This window comes from Sylvia atricapilla, chromosome 2 (assembly GCF_009819655.1).
Source record: "Sylvia atricapilla isolate bSylAtr1 chromosome 2, bSylAtr1.pri, whole genome shotgun sequence".
NCBI classification, from domain to species: Eukaryota; Metazoa; Chordata; class Aves; order Passeriformes; family Sylviidae; genus Sylvia; species Sylvia atricapilla.
Window position 1 is genome coordinate 80,715,388 of NC_089141.1, and position 19,739 is coordinate 80,735,126.

A 19,739-nucleotide genomic window follows, 5' to 3' on the forward strand; every position below is an offset into this window, starting at 1 on the left:
TTTGTACTTATTTAATGTAGCAGCAGTTAGCTCCAGCCTGTCGAGATTTTATTTCCTTTTCTACACAAAAGTAAGATTTACGAGATTGAGCAGCTCTCCACTACTTGCAAATGAGGTGTATGCTGAGACAATTTTCAGTCTTATTTTATGATTTCTCCTACTTGCTTAGATAAAAGAAAAAAAAATTACCCTCAGCGAGCTCTTTGGAAATGAGCTTATATTTTCAGAGAAGGAGTTAAGAGCATACTTGGCTCAGGTATCTATTTTCCATTAGAGAAACATGTTGTGTAAAGATATGTTCCTTAGTGCTATTTTCTCTCTCAATTTTGCTTTGTGGTTATGTTTGTTGCTTGGTGTGCTTTTGTTCTGCTGTGCTCATCTGAAAATATTTGTAAATTCTTCATAATATTAATTTAGACTAGGAGAGGAATCTTCCTGGTCTTTCAAGAGCCAAATGCTTTTCCTCATTTTATTTCATTAGTGATTAAAAATGATTGCTGTTTTCTTATGCAGAACTGTAGCAAGACACCCAAATATGTTTCTAGTCACAGCTGGGCCATTTATTCTTTTGAAAACCTGTCCCTCCTATCAGGTGCTGCTGGTAACTGTTGTCAGATGTTTGAGTGGCTGTGCTATGATGGTAGTCATGATGTTGTTTCAATTCATTTTCTAAGCAAGGACCAGATGTTTATTCTGGGCTAAGCAGAATTGATTTGCAGCTAAAACCTCAAGTAAAGCAGTATCATATCAGGCTGTAAACCAGTCACGTCTCAAGCCACATTTGAATCAAAAAGAAAAATGTGAGAGCCAGTGGTAATCATCTTCTTCACTGCCCTGTGCATCTCCGATATTTGTTTATGCAGGTGAAGAACAGATATGTTGTTCACTCCCCTGTGTTAACAAATGAGAATTCATATTTGTACCTTAGACTGTTTCATGATTTTCCTGTGCTCTACACAGAGATAACAATAACAACAAGGTAAATTGCTATATTTAGAGAATTAGGCCAATAGGAATTCATTGGTTCCCTGTAGGAGCCAGTGATAAATCTGTCTCCTTGGTACACTTCAGTAAGCCCTGAGGCACACCACCTCAAGCTCCAGCCACCTCATGTCCTCCCACTTGCTCTCTCTTGCAGTAAGCCATTGCAGGCAGGAAAAGCACTGGGAAAGACTTAGAAAAAAATTGAATTACAGCAGAGTTATACTGGACCTTTAAGAGGTGAGGTCTTGATCATTCTGTGACAAAAAATGTCTTATGCGAGAAGGAGCTCTGCATGGAATCCCACGGCTACAGTGCTCCGGTAATAGTCATGCCACTGCTAGTAGTTGGACTTATCCATCAGAAGTCTAGCTTTTACATTTTATTCTAGTTGTCATCAATATATTCACACTAACCTTTTATATATTCACAGTATAACAGGCAGGAAAAATTACACTGAGACTAAGGAACAAAGACAAATATTGCTGAAGAAATTTTAAATAACGTGCAGATCTCCAGTGGGCATTGATTCATGTGCTTCATGATGTCAATAATTGTTTGTGAATTGCAGTCATTTTTTCCCTCTGAACAGAGCATTACTCTTGAAATACAGTCATTACCTATTGATTAGCTCTGTAGTTATTTTCATGCATCAGTAGTGCCAGTAAAAAAATGAGTAGCACTTATTTTACACCAGTGTGTAAGATCTGTACATTGTTCATGAACAAGTGAAACGAGTCCTTAAAATATTTTTTTTTATTTTTTTATTTATTTTATTTATTTTTTTTTTTTTAGTTGCAGAAACCACATCAACATTTTCGGTAGTCATAAGTCTCAGGATAAATGGGAAAAGTCTAAAGGGGTCATTTGGGTTTTTAAGGATTTTTTAACCAGGGCATTGTAAATGTTCTGCTGTATCAGGACAAGAGTGCAATAAGAAGGACGGACATATTTGTCACTGTTTAGTGCTAATGTAATTTCCTATTTTCCCTACTGTATGCTTCTCCATTTAATCTCAATTGTTGGTAATGTGCTACTTTTTGATTAAATGATGAGAGCTGAAATTCACCAAGGAGAAAATAATTGAAACTATTTGTTTCACAGAATGTCAGCAGCTATTAGGGAAATTAAATGTATTTTTCCCTGAACCATGTTACAGACTTTGTCAAGTTCACAACCAGTTGGAGTCATCTTTTATTGAACACATTTAAAAGCAAAGGTCAGTTATGTTTTGGACACTAAGGAGTTTATGCAATTGATAAAACCCAACCATTTAGATTATTTTTATATAAAAATTGCACTGCTTGGAAACCCTTGCTTTTTTGACTGTGGTACGCTTATAGTCACATCAGCAAGCAGATTTGCAGAGTAAAGGGGGCTTTGCAGCTTGTTCCCCCAGCTTCAGGCATGCCCCCTGCCCTGGCAAGGGCCAAGCAGCAGTAGGGATTGTGGCTGGTGCTGGTGGCCAGCGACCAACCTTGCTTGCAATCCTTTACTGCAGCCCCACATGTCCAGCAGTGCAACATCCTGTCACACCACCCTTGTGTTCAAAGAGGAGCCTTGTTTTCCAACCTGCTCTAGGGGTTTGGCACTACTTGTGGACCCACCATTTCTCCTATATTGTCAGATTTGGCTGATTCAATGTATTGACAAGGGTTCACCTAGTATTTTCCTCTCCTTTTTCTACTAAAATAAGGCTTGTGCTTGTTCCTTTGTTTGCACCACAGATTGCATATACCAAGATCTCATGCTTTGAAGTGTGCTTCTTACCCCTTTTTGGTTTCCAAAGGGGCTCAGTGACATGGGTGTGCTGCCCTGGGAAAGCCTCCTGCCCTGAGCCCCTTCCTCCTCCACATGGCACATGGGCTGCAGAAGGGGATCTGAGCCAGTGGGGCAAGTGGCACACTGATGCAGCAGCCACACTCAGTGAGCTTGCGGTGACGGTCTGCCAAGAGGCTTTTAGGAATTCATAAAGACAAGGGAATGAAAAAGCACTGGGACTGTCAGTGAGTGTGTCAGTCGGGCACAATGAAAAGGCAGGTGGAGAAATGGATAAAAGTTTGGTCTGCAGACATGCTTTGCATACCACATAGAGAAACAGCCCCTAATCTTGATTGGAACAATTCAATTCCACTGTGAAGTACATGTTAAATAACAATAGGCGGGTGCAGAGCTCTGCAGACTTGCAGGTGAAGAGCAGAATTTTAAGCAAGCGGCTGTGCGGGCAGGAGAGGCAGAGGGGAGGGCTGGGATAGCAGCCGGCGCTGGTGTTCGAGCTCTGCTCAGACCTCAGCATGTGCTTTTATGAGTTAAAAACAGTTGCTTAAACCTTAGCACAGTTCTGCATTAATTCAGCTGGAATTTTTCCTGGGAAGCAGAAGTTTAATCATCTGGAGCTTTGCTGCTTGCATTCTATCACCTCAAGTGAACGAGTGAGGGGGGCTAAGGGGGGCTCATTGATTGAACTATCAGGGCCAAGGCATTTGTGTAGCAAAATGACACCACCAAAGAATGTAGTTCAATATTGAGCTTCCTAAATAAAGTGAATTATTTCAGCACCAGATGAATCAGTAAAATGTATTCATCAAACCACAAAACCTCACATTATTTGTTTCCCATTCTAAACAACTGCTCTAACCTTTATGTCAAAAAGCCCTGTGAATTCCAGTGCAACAGGAACTCTCCTGGGAAGCTTAATGAAAAGGGTAATTCTCACTGTTTTATCTTGTCTCTCAAAAGTTCTGCAAGAGCAAGCCTCTGAGCCATGGCTACCTAAACCCTGAATCAGTCCAGTATCAAAACCCCAGTCAGAATCTCTGCAGAGACAGGAGCTACCTGAAGATGAAATAGAAGGAATAAGAAAATTTTCAGGAAGATTGTTGAGATTTTTAACATTCATGCCTCACAGCTCTTTTTTTTTTGTTTGCTTTGGTTTTATTTTCTTCTTTTTTTTAACAGCTTACTGGGGAAAGATGTTTGGTGTGAAAGGGGTCAAATGGTTTTCTCCTTTCCAGTTTTTCATTGTTCTGTTTCAGTTAATGAGATTTGTTCATTCACTATGGATCTTATTTTGGAATTTGAACAAATTCTTCCTCCAACAAAAGCCAGGACAGTCAGTGTAGTCATTCACACAGGAACGGTATACATTGTGTCACCTGTACAACATAACACCTCTGCTGTGACTTCTGTCATCCAGAAAAGGAAACAAGAACATGGCAAGGACTACATTTGTCACCAAATCCAATCCTGGGTTTTGTAATGCATACACAAATTTTTTTTACTCCATTTGCTACTTTAATGAAGGTTTACTAAAAACTCTCAGAAATAAGCCTAGGTATTAAATTTGACAACTTCAGTGGATAGTAGATCTGGGTCTTTTTACTTACCAGTAGTTAACAATTTTATGTACGTGCCATTTCATGCTTTCCTATATCCGTTTCACTGGCAAGACCTAGCACTTGTTTTTCCTTTAGAGCCCCTGCAAATAAATAGCTGTATCACCTCTCCATAGGCTTATACCTCACTCTGCATTATAAGTACCAGTCTGCCCTTCTTTCAGACCATTTAGCTGATTAAATGTGATAACCTTAAACTCTTGAGTAATTGTTTTCAAGATGAAAGTTTTTTGCTTCCATTTCAAACCTTGGGAATCGTGTGTGGCTGAGGGTGTGAGTGTTTTCTCTCTGTCTAGTGAGTTCTGCAGTTAAAGAGATAATGCCTCAAATCTTTTCTGCCATAGTTTTAGAGACTAATCTCATTGAAATCAATGGCACTCTTTGCTGGTCCAAAGTTATACATGTTCTTTGGGTTTCTTCTGAATTTAAACCATCAATAGATTCCTTTGCAGATAGTGAAGAGCCCTGGGGTTGATTGAATTAAACAAAAGGATTTAAGTTACAGAGCTTAAATTCACTTTCAGTCTATACAACAAAAAACTTGATTTGAATAATCAGATTCAGCCATCCTTTACATTTGCATTTTTAGTTATTTTGTTAAAAACTAGTTGATTCTGGTGGGTTAATAAGCATTCAGATATGTCAATTTGCAGCTGAATGCAGCCTTTGCCTTTAAACTTAGAAATTCTCTTGTGTAACAAAGAATAAGCTATATAGACAGCTTCATAATAGCATGGTTGCAGAATCTATCCATTATTTCACAACTTTAGCAATCTGATAGCATTGTGATAGAAAATGGGAAATGGTAGTTCTGTTTAAAAGATGACTTTTTTATTATTTCTTTTTAGAAGCTGCTTCCTGATAAAATAGAGTTTAATTAAAATAAGAACTGTTATTTTCTAAGGGGTTTATTACTTAAACAGAAAAGCCCTGAATTTCTTGGGCAAAATCAAGGATCTAAAATCTGTAATTAGTTATTTGAACTAACTAACTATCTGTTAAAAAGATGTGATTAGAAAATCTGAGTCACTCTCATCTAATTCTAATCTTCCACTAAAATAACTAGAGAAGATAAATCTGGTCTTCTTGTTTTCCATCTTTATGCTATGTTACTAGGGACAGATGTAAGTTAACCGTCTTGTTTATATATTTTTGGTTTATCATTCAAGATTAAATGATGAAATTGCCAGCAACTGGAATTATGTGAAACAAATTTCCAGAATAAGATTTCATCTCTCCTTACCACCTTTATGTGTGTTCCAGTTTGGACTTTTTCCTCTATGGCTGTGGAATTTTGTGAAACTATAATTTAAGCAAAATAACTCTATAAAAACCAGAAACTCAGAGCAGCTGGGACACGGACAGTGTTAAATGGTTGTTCTGGTTTGGACTAGATAGAATTAATAGATAGAACTAATTTTCTTCTTAGCAGCTGGTAAAATTTTGGATTCAGTGCTGATAACACATTGATGTTGTAGCTGTCATTAAAGTGGTGCTTACACTAAGCCAAGAACTTCTCAGCACTCTGCTTCTTCATTGAGAAGATGCACAAGGAACTGTGAGGTAGCGTGGCCAGGACAGCTGAGCCCAACTGGCCTAAGAGATATTCCATATCACAGAACATCATGCTCGGTGTATAAACTGGGGAGAGTTGGCCAGGAGCCATTGATTGCTGCTCAGAGGGCTTCAGTCCATGGGTAGTCAGCAGCTGTGGATTTTATCATTTTCTGACTCTCTTCCCCATCCCATTGGGGGATGGGAGTAAGTGGCTTAATTGCCAGCTGGGATTGAACTGCAACAATGGAATTTGGTGACCTTCTTTAAACTCCTTTCTTCCCATCAGCTCAGGGACAAGGAGACAAAGGCTGAGACCTAGGGTGAGGATAAGCACTGCATGGTGAAAGTCTTTTTCCATGCAGGAGATTTGTGTGGAGCAGACCCATCAGCATCACATGTTACAGCCCAGCTAGCATTCTACTGCAATGTAGAGCTAAGAAATTTGGGGGGAAGTGTGCTTTTGCATTTATCTCTCCCATCTTCCCAGATATATTTTCGTCTTGCATGCTATTAATGCATAGATGTAGCACCCTGTAGTCATTTTGAGAGAGTTTGTGCACCTCACTAGTTCTGGTCCTCATCTTTGGCAGTGCAGGCATATGGCCTGCCTGAATCCCAGGGAAGAAGTCTTCTCTGCTGACCTTACCTGGTGATCCAGGAAAGGATTTGCACTTTCACACCTTCACTGTTTTCAGGAGGTGCTTCCAGCAGGAAAGGTGGGAAATCGAGGCTGGCAGCCACCCTCTCTCAGCCCTCCTCCACCTGGCTGAGCCCACAGCTGGAAATAGTCCTACTTCTGTTTGGGGTGCAAAATGGGGGTTGTAGCAATTTAAAACAGAAGAGGCTGTGAAATAGCTACTGGCTTATAGAATTTTGGTTTATTTCATTTTGTTTGTGTTCTGTACAGTCTTTTTGCTTTTTGATCTCATCATAATTCATAAAGGCTTTCTATATGGTGGTTTTCTTTCAAATATTTAGGCGTTCCATGTCCATCCTGAGTTCTTGTAATAATTAAAAAATTAATAACAATCATAAGAAAGTTGTGAAGTAGGAGATGTGTCAGTTTCCATTTTCTAACAAGGGGAAACAAGATACATGACTTGTCAAATATTAAACATTCAGTAAAAAAGTAGAGATGATGGTAGGAGGCTACAAGTCAGAAGTTGCTGTATATATTATTCCTGAAGTCTTATGTTTTCACCAAAAGCCAGCCAAGATATTTTACTTTGCATGGGCAGGCAGGTAGTAAATTGTTCAGAGGTATATGCACTCAGGAGCATTGTCTTCAGCACCTTGAGCCTTGCTGTGCCTCCTATTCTCTGGGGCTTCTAAAAATGCAGCTACCACTTCAAACACAAATACTCCTGTGTGTTTTGCTGTGTTGTTTTCATTGCCAAAATCTATTTTCTTTGAAAGAATTCAAGAAACTAAGGCTGACCTATGTACTTGTGTAAGATAATACAATGGAAATTTAAGCTGGAAATAAACAAATAAATGGTGTATTTTCCTTTACAAACACAGGAGTTACAGCCTACTGCATGTGGCATCAGGATTAACATTTTGGAGACTCATTCTTTTCTCATCTCTTCTAACCTGCACATTTGCTTCAATAAATCTCTCGTGGGTCTCTGAATGGAAGTGTTGCATAAAATTCCAGATTATGTGAGGATATCCAGGACAATTCTCAGTGATTTAACTCAGCATCCTCAGCAATATGTAGCTGCAGGACATCACCTGGTTTCCAGAGAACTCATTAACCAGACAGAGTGTTATGCTCCCAGAGATGCTTCAGTATTTTGTGAAGTACATGTACTTTCTCAGCTCTTTCTGCCTATCATTGCCTGTCTTATTTCCTAGAGACTGGATGTTCCAGCAAGTGAATGTCTCTGGTTGGATGTTTATGCGATGTCTGGGGCAGCAGGCTCCTATCTGTCAAATTTTGCATACTGTTACCAAGCTGAGTGAGGTAACAAGTGTAATGTGATTTCCGTGGCTGCAGCGATATCTCAGTTCTGACTTTGAAGACATCGCTGTCTGCTGCAGAGCAAGCTTAGGGATCAGCCTCCAGGCAGAGAAATATTCCTCAATGCACTTGACAAAATGAATAAAGGACTCAGTCATGATTAATGACTTTGACCCAAAGTTTCAAGTCTCTGCTCAAATTCAGTCATGTAAAGTTGAATTGTTTTTCTATTTCAAAACTGCTTAAAAGTGAACGTTGTTCTTTTAGTGCTCTATTCAATATCTTAGAAAAACATGAAGTATGGATGCACAGTCTTGCTCACATCACCAACGTTATATTGCAGTTTTAACCTGAGAGACATTCAGTTTGAAGTTAAGACACAGATATAATTTTATTATTTTTATATATGTCATCATTTACAATATTTATATATACTATTATTTGTAATACCTACAAGTGAGTTCACTGTTGGAGCTGCTCCTTGCAATCAGTGGAGTTTTCTTCAGTGCAGCCCAGAAAGCTGGCCAGCCAAGAGGAGCTCCATTCAGCTGCCTGAGAACACAAGTATCTCATATTATTTGACATGACCCATGATGTCCTGTTGCTGTGGTTTAACACCAGCCAGCAACCAAGCCCCATGCAGCAGCACTCTTACTCCTAACCAGTGGGATTGCAGAAAGAATAGAAGGGGTAAGAGGAATAAAACTTGTCCACACAGGCAAAGGGAAACACGGGACTGATTCTCTGTTTCCCATGGGCAGACAGCATTCTCCAGGAGAGCAAGGCCCCTCACATGTGCTAGTGACTTGGGAAGACAAACACTATCGCTCCAAATATCCCCCCATCTTTTCCCCCCCACTTTTTATCCTGAACATGATGTCATATTGTTTGCAATGCCTCTTTGGTCACTTGGGATCACCCGTCCCACCTATGGCTCCTCCCAACCTCCCTCACATGCCCAAGTTCCTTGCCAGCATGGCAGTAAAAAGCAGAAAAGGCCTTGTGTAAGCCTTGCTCAGCAATAACAGAAATATCTCTGTATTATCAACTCTATGTTTAGCACAAATCTGAAACACAGCCCTATACCAGCCACTGTGAAGAAAATTAGCTTCACCTCAGCCAAAAGCAGCACAACTGCTTAGCCTGAAGTAGCTGCTTTAGAAGAAGAGGGCTCAGAATCATGGCAGCTGTCTTCCTCAGTAAAACTTTGCTCGTGTTTTGAATCCGCAACAAGACTCACCCCATGGCTACAGAGCAGAGCTACTTGGCCATTTTTCAGCAAAACAGATTTCTCAGAAGGCAAATCTCTGCAACAAATCCAATTAAAACCTCCTACCAACCAGCTCCATGAAAAGATTCATGAGAAATGAGGCATTTGGACCTGGGCATGTGCCTGCTTCTTGGGTTCCCTGAGCAACCGGCTGACCCTGACAGTCTTTTGAGGACAGTTCCTTTCCTTCATAGTCTGTCCTATCTACAGGCATTCCAGCCACCTATGCAGGGGTTGATGTGAAGATAAGATGGGTCTTCCCAGTCTTTCTATGCACCTGAATTTTTATTAAGGTCTTTCCAGAAAATTTGCTTTCAAAATAAAAGGAGATTTGGGAATTGATACTCTCTGTGTCTGTTTGCCAGCTGTCTCTGCTTCTGTTCTTTCAGTATCTTGTGCTCAGGGAAAACTTCTCTTTTTCCCTGAATGGTCATGAATTATTCAGGTTATAAAGCTCCTTTCCTTCCAAATTTTGATGCATTTTTATTGTGAAAATTGTTTTGTGTTCCTAATTCATCAAAGTTTCATCTTTTATTATATATTTATAGCTTTGATTAAGAAATTATTTCTCTGTGGCCACAACATTGTGAGGAAAAAGGCTCTACATTTTAACTGAGCCATTTCTGCTATTTCTTTCAAAGACAGAATCTGAAGAATTTTATTATGGAATGAATTTATTAAAGAATTATCATTGCCACAAGTTGGGGATTGAAGAGAAATTAATTTGGTGGTGCTGACTGGGTACCTAGGGAGAGCTATATTCAATAAAATATCTCTTTCTAGTCTATTATTAAGGCAGAAATTGGATAGAAATAGCATAATAGCAAGCTACGTATGAATGAATAGAAGAGATGAAACACAGATGGAAACCAGGGCTTTTGAGTGAAGGCAGAGATTGCAGAAAAGCTGTGCTGCCACACTTTTCTGGCAGGTTTGGCTTCCTAGGGACCTGACAGTTGGTCCTGGCCACTGGTCTCACCAGGACATACAGTCAGCTGCTACTGCTACCTGAGTCAGTCAGCCTTATTGATCAGAAGTGGCTGAACACGTCCATACACCTGCGTCATGGTTTCCTTTCTAGCCTTTTTTTTTCATACTCAATATTTCAATGGGTCATTTTTGTCTGGAATTTTCAAAGCAACAATCACATTAGGAGGTCTAGACAGTGCAAGTTACACAATGCACACTGAACACACATAGTCCCTTGTCTTCACCTGGAGGCTGGGGCTCTACAGCAGCTGTTGTTATTTCACCTTGGACTCATGGACCAGAAACTAACCTGGTGTCTTCCCAAGAACTCTGGCTTTGAAATTATTCAGTGGTTCACAGATCATAGTAATCAATGCACTCTAGAACACAGGTAATTTGCTTTTCACAAGCTTGTTTGCTTTAATATTCATGGTAACACAATCCCAGCTACTCTGTTTCTGAAATTTTTTAAACTATACCATGTTCTGTGTTTGACTTTGTTCTTGAGAGTCAAGCAGTGCATTGAGGGTAACTGGGTGTCACCCCTCTACTAGCTGCCATCAAGTAGATGAAAGACTTTGCTGTACCAAGTAACAGTAATTTCATGTTCTCTTTGTTGTTGCTAATCCCTGTAGTGTATATGCATAGTACTGATCAGGTATCACAGATGATCATTGTCTTCCCTGAAAGAAGACAGAAAAAGAAGAAAACTCTGAATATACAGAGTTTTTCAGTACAGAAGTAAGTCAGTAGTATATCAGCATTTGAAAAATATTACCAGAATAATTATAATTGAGAAAGGTAAAGGAACATAGGCAAAAAATGCCTGAGTACTGATGCCCAGAAGACGGCCTGTTCAGTGCTTTCTGTGCTTTCCTAGCTGGAAACACGGAAATTGTTACCCAATCCAGGAACAGCCTGATGGAACTCACCCATTTAAAAAAGCAAAGCCACAGAGCGAACACTATGAACACCTGTGGCAAAAAGAAAACCAAACCAAGAAACATCTACAAGATCATTTAACTCATCAGCTCATGAGTAAATTTCCCACATGAACTGAAAAGTGCATGATTTAATGAATGGCACATGAGCTAGGACCATGGCTAGTGGGTTATAAGCCCACTTTTGATGAGAGTCTGCCTAATGTTGCTGATGAGGGTTATTCTATCAAGTGTTCTATCAATACTTGATGTCTTTTACAGCACAAATTATAGGGATAAAAGTGTTTTAACATGTGTTTTTCTCAGCATTAAGTGATCTTCCAGCTTACCAAGCAGTCCTGTGTGTACATCTCTGTTTGACCCCTTGCTCATGTCTCTCAAAACTCAACTGTGATGTCAGTGAGTGATTCTGCCAGCTGTTCTCTGTCCTCTGTGCCCAACCTTCTCTCCTGTAACTTCTCAAGATGGCAGAATCCTGAATTCATGAAATACAAATCAAGTGCAATTTTCTGATTGAGTGGGATAAGCTATTTCAAAGTCATAAGTCCCCTGATACCATGGCTTGTATCACTGCTGCTCTTTCAATCATATGGCAAACTCTTTTAGCCAGTACAAATAGAAGCATGTTGTCCATTCAAGCTATTTGTCACAGTGTTTAAGACACATAGAACACTTATCACTGTTTGCTGGTAGTTGCTGCAAGTGCTACTGAGAAAATAAAGGGATTACAGAGAAGGAATTATAGGAGCTTATTTAATTTTTTCCTGTCCAGTTTTCTGTGGTTTCTGATGGACATAATAAACTGTCTGCCCAGGACTCTGAGCTATGAATTCAGGTGAAGGTGTAAGCGGACGAGCACGCAGATTACCATGGAAAGCATCACAAAACCATCACCTATGACTGATGCAGACACATGATTTCTTAAAGAGTTAAGCTGTTGCTCCTGTTTTAGACAAATGGAAAAGATGCAACATTTTATGGCAACAAGGCTGTAGGAACTGACTGTTGTCAGCTAACACATTTTACAAGAATTAGCACCTAGTATGGACAAAATTATATACCCCTTAAAATTGCATTAATCAAAATGCATGAACTAGCAAGTCCTAAAAAAGCGATAGTAAAATACAAACCCTCTTAGCACTTGTCCCAGTTTTCCTAGAACAGAATATTCCATTTCATAATGAGGGAAGATTATTCTTTGTCGATGAGTTATAATTGATGAATATTTAGGGAAAAAAAAAATATATATCAGAGCTTCTATAAAAAGAAAGGCTTTTTCTTTGGGAACAGGTAGTGCCAAAATAATGTCATTTTAAGTATGTAGGCTACATTTTGTTTAAATAAGCTGGTCACTAGCTATCTTTTCTCCCCTTCTGCAACTCATACACCTAATGAGCAAAGACAAACATATAGTTCATTGAAAAAAAAGAAAGTAAAAGTTATGATCAGTACTAAAACAAGCAAAGGGAAAAAGGTTCAGAATTTCATTAGGAAGAAGTTAGGCAGAAATCAGTTTTATTTGTATATTACAAAGGCAGTTCTTTGGATACTAATAATATAACAGTTTGTAAATAAAATTCCAATTTAAAAATAAAATTCAGCACCAATAAGTTAGGAACAGAAGAGCGAAGAATCTTTGTGGAATTTATAGGCATACCCTTTCTCTTAGGACAAATTCAGTGAATTAATGAACAAGATGTTACTGATTCTGTATATATAAATATTATTGTTTTATTGTTTATTAAGGGTTTTTTACACTCACAATGTGTAAATAATCCTCTCCTGTGATTTGAATTATATTTGTTATTGCTTTCTGTCTACCTGGGACCCTTGGTACAATAATTCATGGAAAAGACTTTAAAATCCATCTAGTTCCAAACCCCCTGCCATGGAAAGAGACATCTTCCACTAGATCAGGTTGCTCAGAGCTTTGTCCAACCTGGCCTTGAACACTTCAAGTGATGGCTAATTCCTTAATGTAGCGTAGTTGGTTTTTTTTTTTTCATTGTATGTTTGTATAGAGCATCATGACAAGCATCCTGGGGTTTTATAGGTCAAGATATTTGTCTACTGGCTGCTGATTTCTCTGGTCCTTTATTGGGTGCTCTCCTTCCTAGAAAGCCACTGGCATCAAAGGGTGGGTCAGATGTGTTACTTTCACAGTAGTCTCCTTTCTGTGGCTGTTTTCCAAGGGGTTTGTGGTTCCTCCTCATCTTTACCACTTATCGTGCTAAAAGAAAAGCAATATATAAGCTCTTCAAAGGAAAGTTGGCAACCAGGAGTGAGTCTGCCACTGCTGGAACAAATAATTCTGTTCCTTATCCAGATACACATTAATAGCTCCAGTGGTTGCAACCTGTTACCAGTTTCATTCTTCCCAAGAGGTCCTCAGTTCCTGGAGCAGAGACAGGATGTCTGCATGTGTCTGCATGTCCTTGTTTGTTGCAGTTGATTTTGGGGTGTGTAGTAGACCGCACGTTTTCCCAGAAAGAGTCTCAACTGTGTGTGTGGATCTGCAGTTGCTGCCATGGTAGGCATGGACAAGATCCAGAGAAGGAATCACAGCATGTGTTTTACTTCCAGCCTCTCAAAACAAATAGGTCAACTGCCCAGCAGGAAGATCAGGGCACTCCTGGTGCAGGGTATCATTTTTACTTTCATTAAAACAGGAAACATGCCAAAACAATGAAGAGATTATAAGGAAAGGGAAAATTAAAACTTTCATCGTTAATTAAACACTCAGAAGATGGAATAAGGCAATTCATTAGTCATACATAAGCAACTCACTGTTGCACTGAAAATTTTGTTTTCCTTATCATATTTCCATAATATCTAGAATCCTAGAGTCATAGAATGGCTTGGGTTGGAAAACACTTTAAACACTATCTAGTTCCAACCCCACTTGCCTTGGGAAGAGACATCTTTCACTAGACCAGGCTGCTCAGAGCTTCATCCAACCTGGCCTTGAACACTTCATGTGGTGGCTAATTCCTTAATATAGTGTCATTGGTTTTTTTCCTTGTATGTTTAGGTAATCAATTCTAGCAACAGGTGGTAGAAGCTAAATAGGAATTTTGCACAGAACTTTCAACTCAGCATATTACATGTGGTGGATGGGAGGAGCAAAGTAAATCATATGAAAAGTTACACAAGCTGACTTTAGTGGATGCTCAATGTTACTGTGCTTATAGGTGACCCTGTGGGTGTGTAAGCACTTGCAACTAATGCATAACCTTTATTTTAAATATTTGATATTATTTTGAAGAGAATAGAATAGACTGTTTCAGTTGAAAGGTACCAACAACAGCAATTCATTACTAAAAAAAGACATGATAAAGCACGTCCTTAAAGGCATTGTTCAAATGCCTGTCCAAATACCACTGACAGGCTTGGGACACCAACCACCTCTCTAAGAAGCCAGCTCCAGTGTTTGACTGTGTTTGGATCTATACTGTCTTGGTATAGATCTCCTCTGGTGGGGAACTTAACTGGCATATCATCAAAAGTAAAAATCTTGAAAAATTTTGCATATCCCGGGAGAACCTTACCACTGAATCAGCAAAGGCAACGTGGTATTTCTGATGCTGTAATAATATCCATACAGACCAGTCTCTGAGGCTGTAGAGAGCCCTGCTCATAAGAACATAGTCACACAAATTCCACCCACAGAGAATTTTTCTAAAGCATTTTAGTTTCGAGCTGTTGTCACTAAGATTTGGGAGTCATGATATTGACATTTAAGCCTGTTTGTGCTGGAGAGCTGTTAAACTCAGGAACGTAAAGTCCAGTGAACCATCACATGAAGTAATAGTTTATCTGTGTCACTGTTTTTTTTAAGTAGAGCACAAGAGTATGTAAAAAAACTTTTAGTTTTTCTCTGATATCCAGAATAAGTTGTATAAAATATGAATGCTACTTTGCATCTTTGTTCTGCTACTTTACAATATCAAGATATTTTATACTGCTGTTCAATATGTAGCCACTCTATGATCAAAGAATTGTTCAGGCCCTTTATGTTATTTACATAATGTACTGGGTGTGAATAGCACTGTTATTCTCTAGGATAAAGAAGGGTGAAGCAGTAGTAGAGTACTGAACCAAGGTAAATGAGCATTTTTAAGTGATTTTAGGCAGATTATTATAGGGCAATCATTTTCTAAAAAAAACCAAACGTAACAAAAAGCTTCCAATTACTTAGATTTATTAGTTTTTTTAAGGCACTGAGTAACCTATTCACTACTGTCTCGTTCATCAAGTGAGTTCTTCAGAAGACATCCTGTCAGGCGCTGCAGACAAAGCTCTGAGCAGCATCAGTGCTGTTAATGCCTCAGATAATGACTGCAAGGATTCCAAAATGACACATTATGATCTAGCAGGCATTGATCATAATTATATCACTGATAAAGTCAAAGCATATCAAATATTGTGTTTTAAATGTGTCCTTTAATTAGAATAAAAATGCCATGGAATTAATTTCAATGCTATCTGTGTGATCCCTCTGAATGCAGAATGTAAAAGTTTTGCATATACTCAGGATGAAAGGAGCTATCACTCTAAGCTATTCAATTACTAATTTTCATGTAATACTCATGCTATATCAGACATTATAGATCATTCACCGTTTTGCTTTATGTCAGAGCAGAACCCTGACAACTATGCTGTGTCTAAAATGTAGTTTCCTCATTTACCTGTTGTGGAGGTGGGCGTCCACCAGCTGACATAACCTGCCTGCTTGGATTGAACTGCAAAACCTTAATTTGCTGTCATGGTTTCCGTGATCCTTTGCTCATGTCACATTATTGTTACAATGAACCCATTGCCTGTACAACATAGCCTTCATCTTCTTAAGGGAGAGCACAGGCCCTTTCATCCTTGCAAAATGAATAATTAAACTAGGATTTTAATATTTGTGCTTGCTTTTGGGTTTATTAGATCTCACTGTGAAAGCTAAATCAATTATTTTGTATGCTCCATCTGACTAACTCTTGAAAAAATAGACTGGAGTTTTCCATTTATCTGTTCTGGCTTTAAGCTGTCTTAAAATAGCACTGTTGAAGAAATGGCTCTACCAATTGAATAAGTGGCTTTCTAATTATTAAAAAATTCAGGTTTGCATAAGGACCAGAAGTGTAAAGCAAAATTAGGGAAGATGTTTGCCACTGATAAGGTCCTGTGGTGGTAATATGATCCTTCTGCTGTATCTGCCTCACTTGAGTTTGGATTTCTTGTTTCTGCAGACCCCAGAGGAAGGAGCCTCTACAACCATCTATGCAGCAGTTTCGCCCGAGTTGGAAGGAGTTGGTGGCTGCTACCTTTACAATGAGGAAAGGACAAAGTCAGCTGACCTAGCATATGATGAGGAGCTGCAGAGAAGGCTCTGGACAGAAAGCTGCAAGATGGTTGGGATTTCTGATGAAGCCAGCAGGCTTCCCTAGAAGAAGCCACTTTCAGCTGGGTAAATGAAATGCATTGAAAAGCATCTTAGGTGAATTCTTGCAGCATGAGTCATCATCCTGGAAATCACTGTTCAGTTCCAAAGGCAAACGTGACCAGCTCTGTTCTTCAATTGAATCCCTATTCTTCTAGGGTGTGGGGGAAATATTCCCACAGAAAGGTGTAGTGGTTGGTTTTAAATCTAACCATCAGTTTTGTAAATCATTCTGTTTCAGTCCGTGATTAAAATACAATCTTTAAACATGTGCAGAGATGAGTTTTCATTGTTTTGTTCAACAAAAATAATACTTGAGTATATTGTACTGGGAGCCTTTGAACTTAAACCACCTTTGTACATGTAAGTTACTCTTTTAAATCAGTTTTAAAAGTTGCAGCTTTATTTCCTTAAGCCTCATTTATCTTTAAGACACTTTCATCAGCTTGTTCTAATGCAGAAATTTGGCATTCATGATCATGATGTTGTTTCTGTCTTAAGGTTAGTTTTATATGTCAGCTTTTATCCAGAGATATTAACTGAAGGTCAGAACAAGAAGAAAAAAGTAAATAAATAAGGTCTTCTTCAAACAAGACACTGAATTCACTTGTTTCCAATTTAAGTACATCTCTCCGATAAAGGTGAGGAAAGGATCAAACATCATAATGGCAATACTGGCTTTAGCAGAGGATATTTGCCTTGTTAGTGGCCAAGTGATAATGTTATTGTCTTGTCAGTGGGCTAAGATTACTTGTCCCCTTTTCTTCTGAACCCCTGTAATGTTGCATCTGCAGTTTCATTAATTTTCTTTGACAAAGAGAGTCACTCATGTGCTGTTGCATGAAGAATCACCTCCTTTTGTTGATTTTGATCCAAGTTCATATTAGTTTCAGAACTAGAGTTCATGGTTTGGAAGAGACGGCAATTAAGGCCTGACCACTTTTTCGTCTTTCTGGAGATGTACAATGCATCCTCCCTAAGCTGTGTCCTTGCCCTTTTTAAGAGTAGCCCCTGCCTGCTCATCCAAATTACATAGGAACAAGAGGGTCTTTTCCCTTCAGTTGTGTATGTCTTTCCTAAAATTTCCTAGTAGCTGTTTTATTTTTAATTTTATTTGACTGTCTCTGAGTGTGGAGCTGATATATTTTATGAAGCTCTTTCCAGCAAACACTAGAGTTCCCTGCCCTCAGTGGGATAAGAGTCTGTTCAGATGCTATTATTTTTGAACACACTTCAGTTGTGTATATTTCAGGGAACTCTACCTGTGTCTACTAAAGAATCTTTAAGAATGATGTTCATATTCATGGAGTAAAAAACAAAACAAACATCGGACAGTACAAAGATAGCCTGAATTTATCCAAGCTCAAATAACTAGAAGAAAAAAACTGGATCAAAGATAGAAATATTTTGATGGAAATGGTGGTAAGCCATGAGAATAATTTGCAGAGAAACTTCCCTGGACAGTTTCAGCCAAGACTGTAAGTCTCACAAAAACATCTGGAAGAGTCTGAGGAAACCTTACAGCAGCCTTAGGGTACTTATAGGGGCATACAGGAAAGATGGGGAGGGGCTTGGGCAGTGTAGTGATTAGAATGAGGGGTAGCAGTTCTAAAATGAAAGAAAGAAGATTTAGGTTAGACACCAGGAAGAAATACTACCCTGTCAGGGTGCTGAAGCACTGGAACAGGTTGCCCACATGAACTGCAGATGTCCCATTCCTGGAGGTGTTCAAGATCAGGTTGGATGGGGCTTTGTCTGGTGGAAGATGTCCCTGCCCATGACAGGGGAGTTGGAAACAGATGGTCTTTAAGGATTCTGATCCAAACAGTTCTGTGATTCTTTGGTCTCTTCTCAGTGAGATCCCAAGCATGGGATCTGTGTCCTGGGATCTTGTTAATGGAGTGATGTCCACCCTAATCCCGTCCTGCTGATTTTAGGTGCCATCTAAAAAAGCTGCATAAAATCCTATAAATGTCCTTGCATTTCCTTTTTTCAAGATACACAGGGAAAGGGGGGCATAAAGATTATATTCATTTTGAGGAGCTGGAAATCACTGCATGACAGAATCAAGTGCAAACACTGTTGTGCTCTCATTTGCAGCAGACTAGAAACAATAGGAACATGTTCCTATGCACTGAACCCTGGACTAATATCCCTTTTGGGCTTTTTAGCTCAAACTTGGTACTTCACTTCAAGTGACCTTATCTCCAGCCTTTGGTTCAGAGGAAGATCGCATCTAAGTGAAAGTAAACATGCTCATGTGTCCAGAGTCTAGGAAGAATATGCGCTGACAAAAAAAATTAAAAATAGTATGAACAAAGAAAAGCATCTGGGAGCAAAAATAATAAACAAATTGAGGGAGAGCATATTTCCTGTTTGAATTAAGCCATGCATGATCTATTTTTAGTTTCTTAGAGTTAGTATATACAAGGTTTAGCAGCAGGAGATTTATCACTCAGTCACTATAACACTTTCTCTGTACGACTGGCTGACTTTTTTTTGGTAAGTGAATGTGAAAGTGCTTGTGAAATGTGCCAGACTGACACTCCGGGAACTAAATTCCTCTGTTTATTCACGGATCATGCACAGGATGCAGTAAGCCTGTTAGACAGCCAACATTTTGATGTTGCCATAGCATTCCCATGGAACATCCTTGCTGCTAGAAATGTATCCAGGATTACTCAGACTAGATGGGATGAGATTACCATCAGTTTTAACTCTCTCAAACCTCCACAATATTTGCACAACCAGTTTCAAGTGGAGTAGGGATTAGTGAATTAGGAAACAGTAAAGAGAGCACACTTTCAGTGTAATCTGAACCAATTTATTAACTGTCTCAGTCCCATGAAATCTGTTTTAAACACTGAAAACATGGTTTGTGAGAACTAAGAACACAGATGTGGCTGAGTGAGGGGGAAAAAAAAAGTGCCCTAAAGCCAGGGATTTCTAGAGCATTGCAGTTCATGAAAATACGGTTGAGCTAGTTGCAAAACTATTATCTCAGGAACTCAAAGCAGAAAACTGTGTCAGCTTTGCAATGTCACATAAGCACGTGAGTTTATCTGGAGCAAAAATCCAGTATTGTTATAAAGTACTCCCAGTGTGAATGAGAATAATCACTCATGATACTGCTGCAAAAATCCAAAATAATTCTTAACATATCTATCTAGGGAAAAAATATATGAAACATGTAAAAAGATGGCAATGGTTTTACTTTTGCACAGATAAATGGCTA

General features: G+C 39.0%; 1 protein-coding gene across 2 annotated transcripts in view; it reads left to right on the forward strand.

Moving 5' to 3' along the window:
• The window catches only part of DHRSX (dehydrogenase/reductase X-linked), a 163,910-nt gene extending 147,135 nt beyond the window's left edge, over positions 1-16,775 (forward strand). For both annotated transcript variants that reach the window (XM_066313542.1, XM_066313543.1), the window contains one exon: positions 16,314-16,775. In XM_066313542.1, the coding sequence (XP_066169639.1) occupies positions 16,314-16,511 (198 nt within the window). In that variant the 3' untranslated portion in view covers positions 16,512-16,775. The remainder of the gene's footprint in view (positions 1-16,313) is intronic.
• Positions 16,776-19,739: the final 2,964 nt, after the last annotated feature.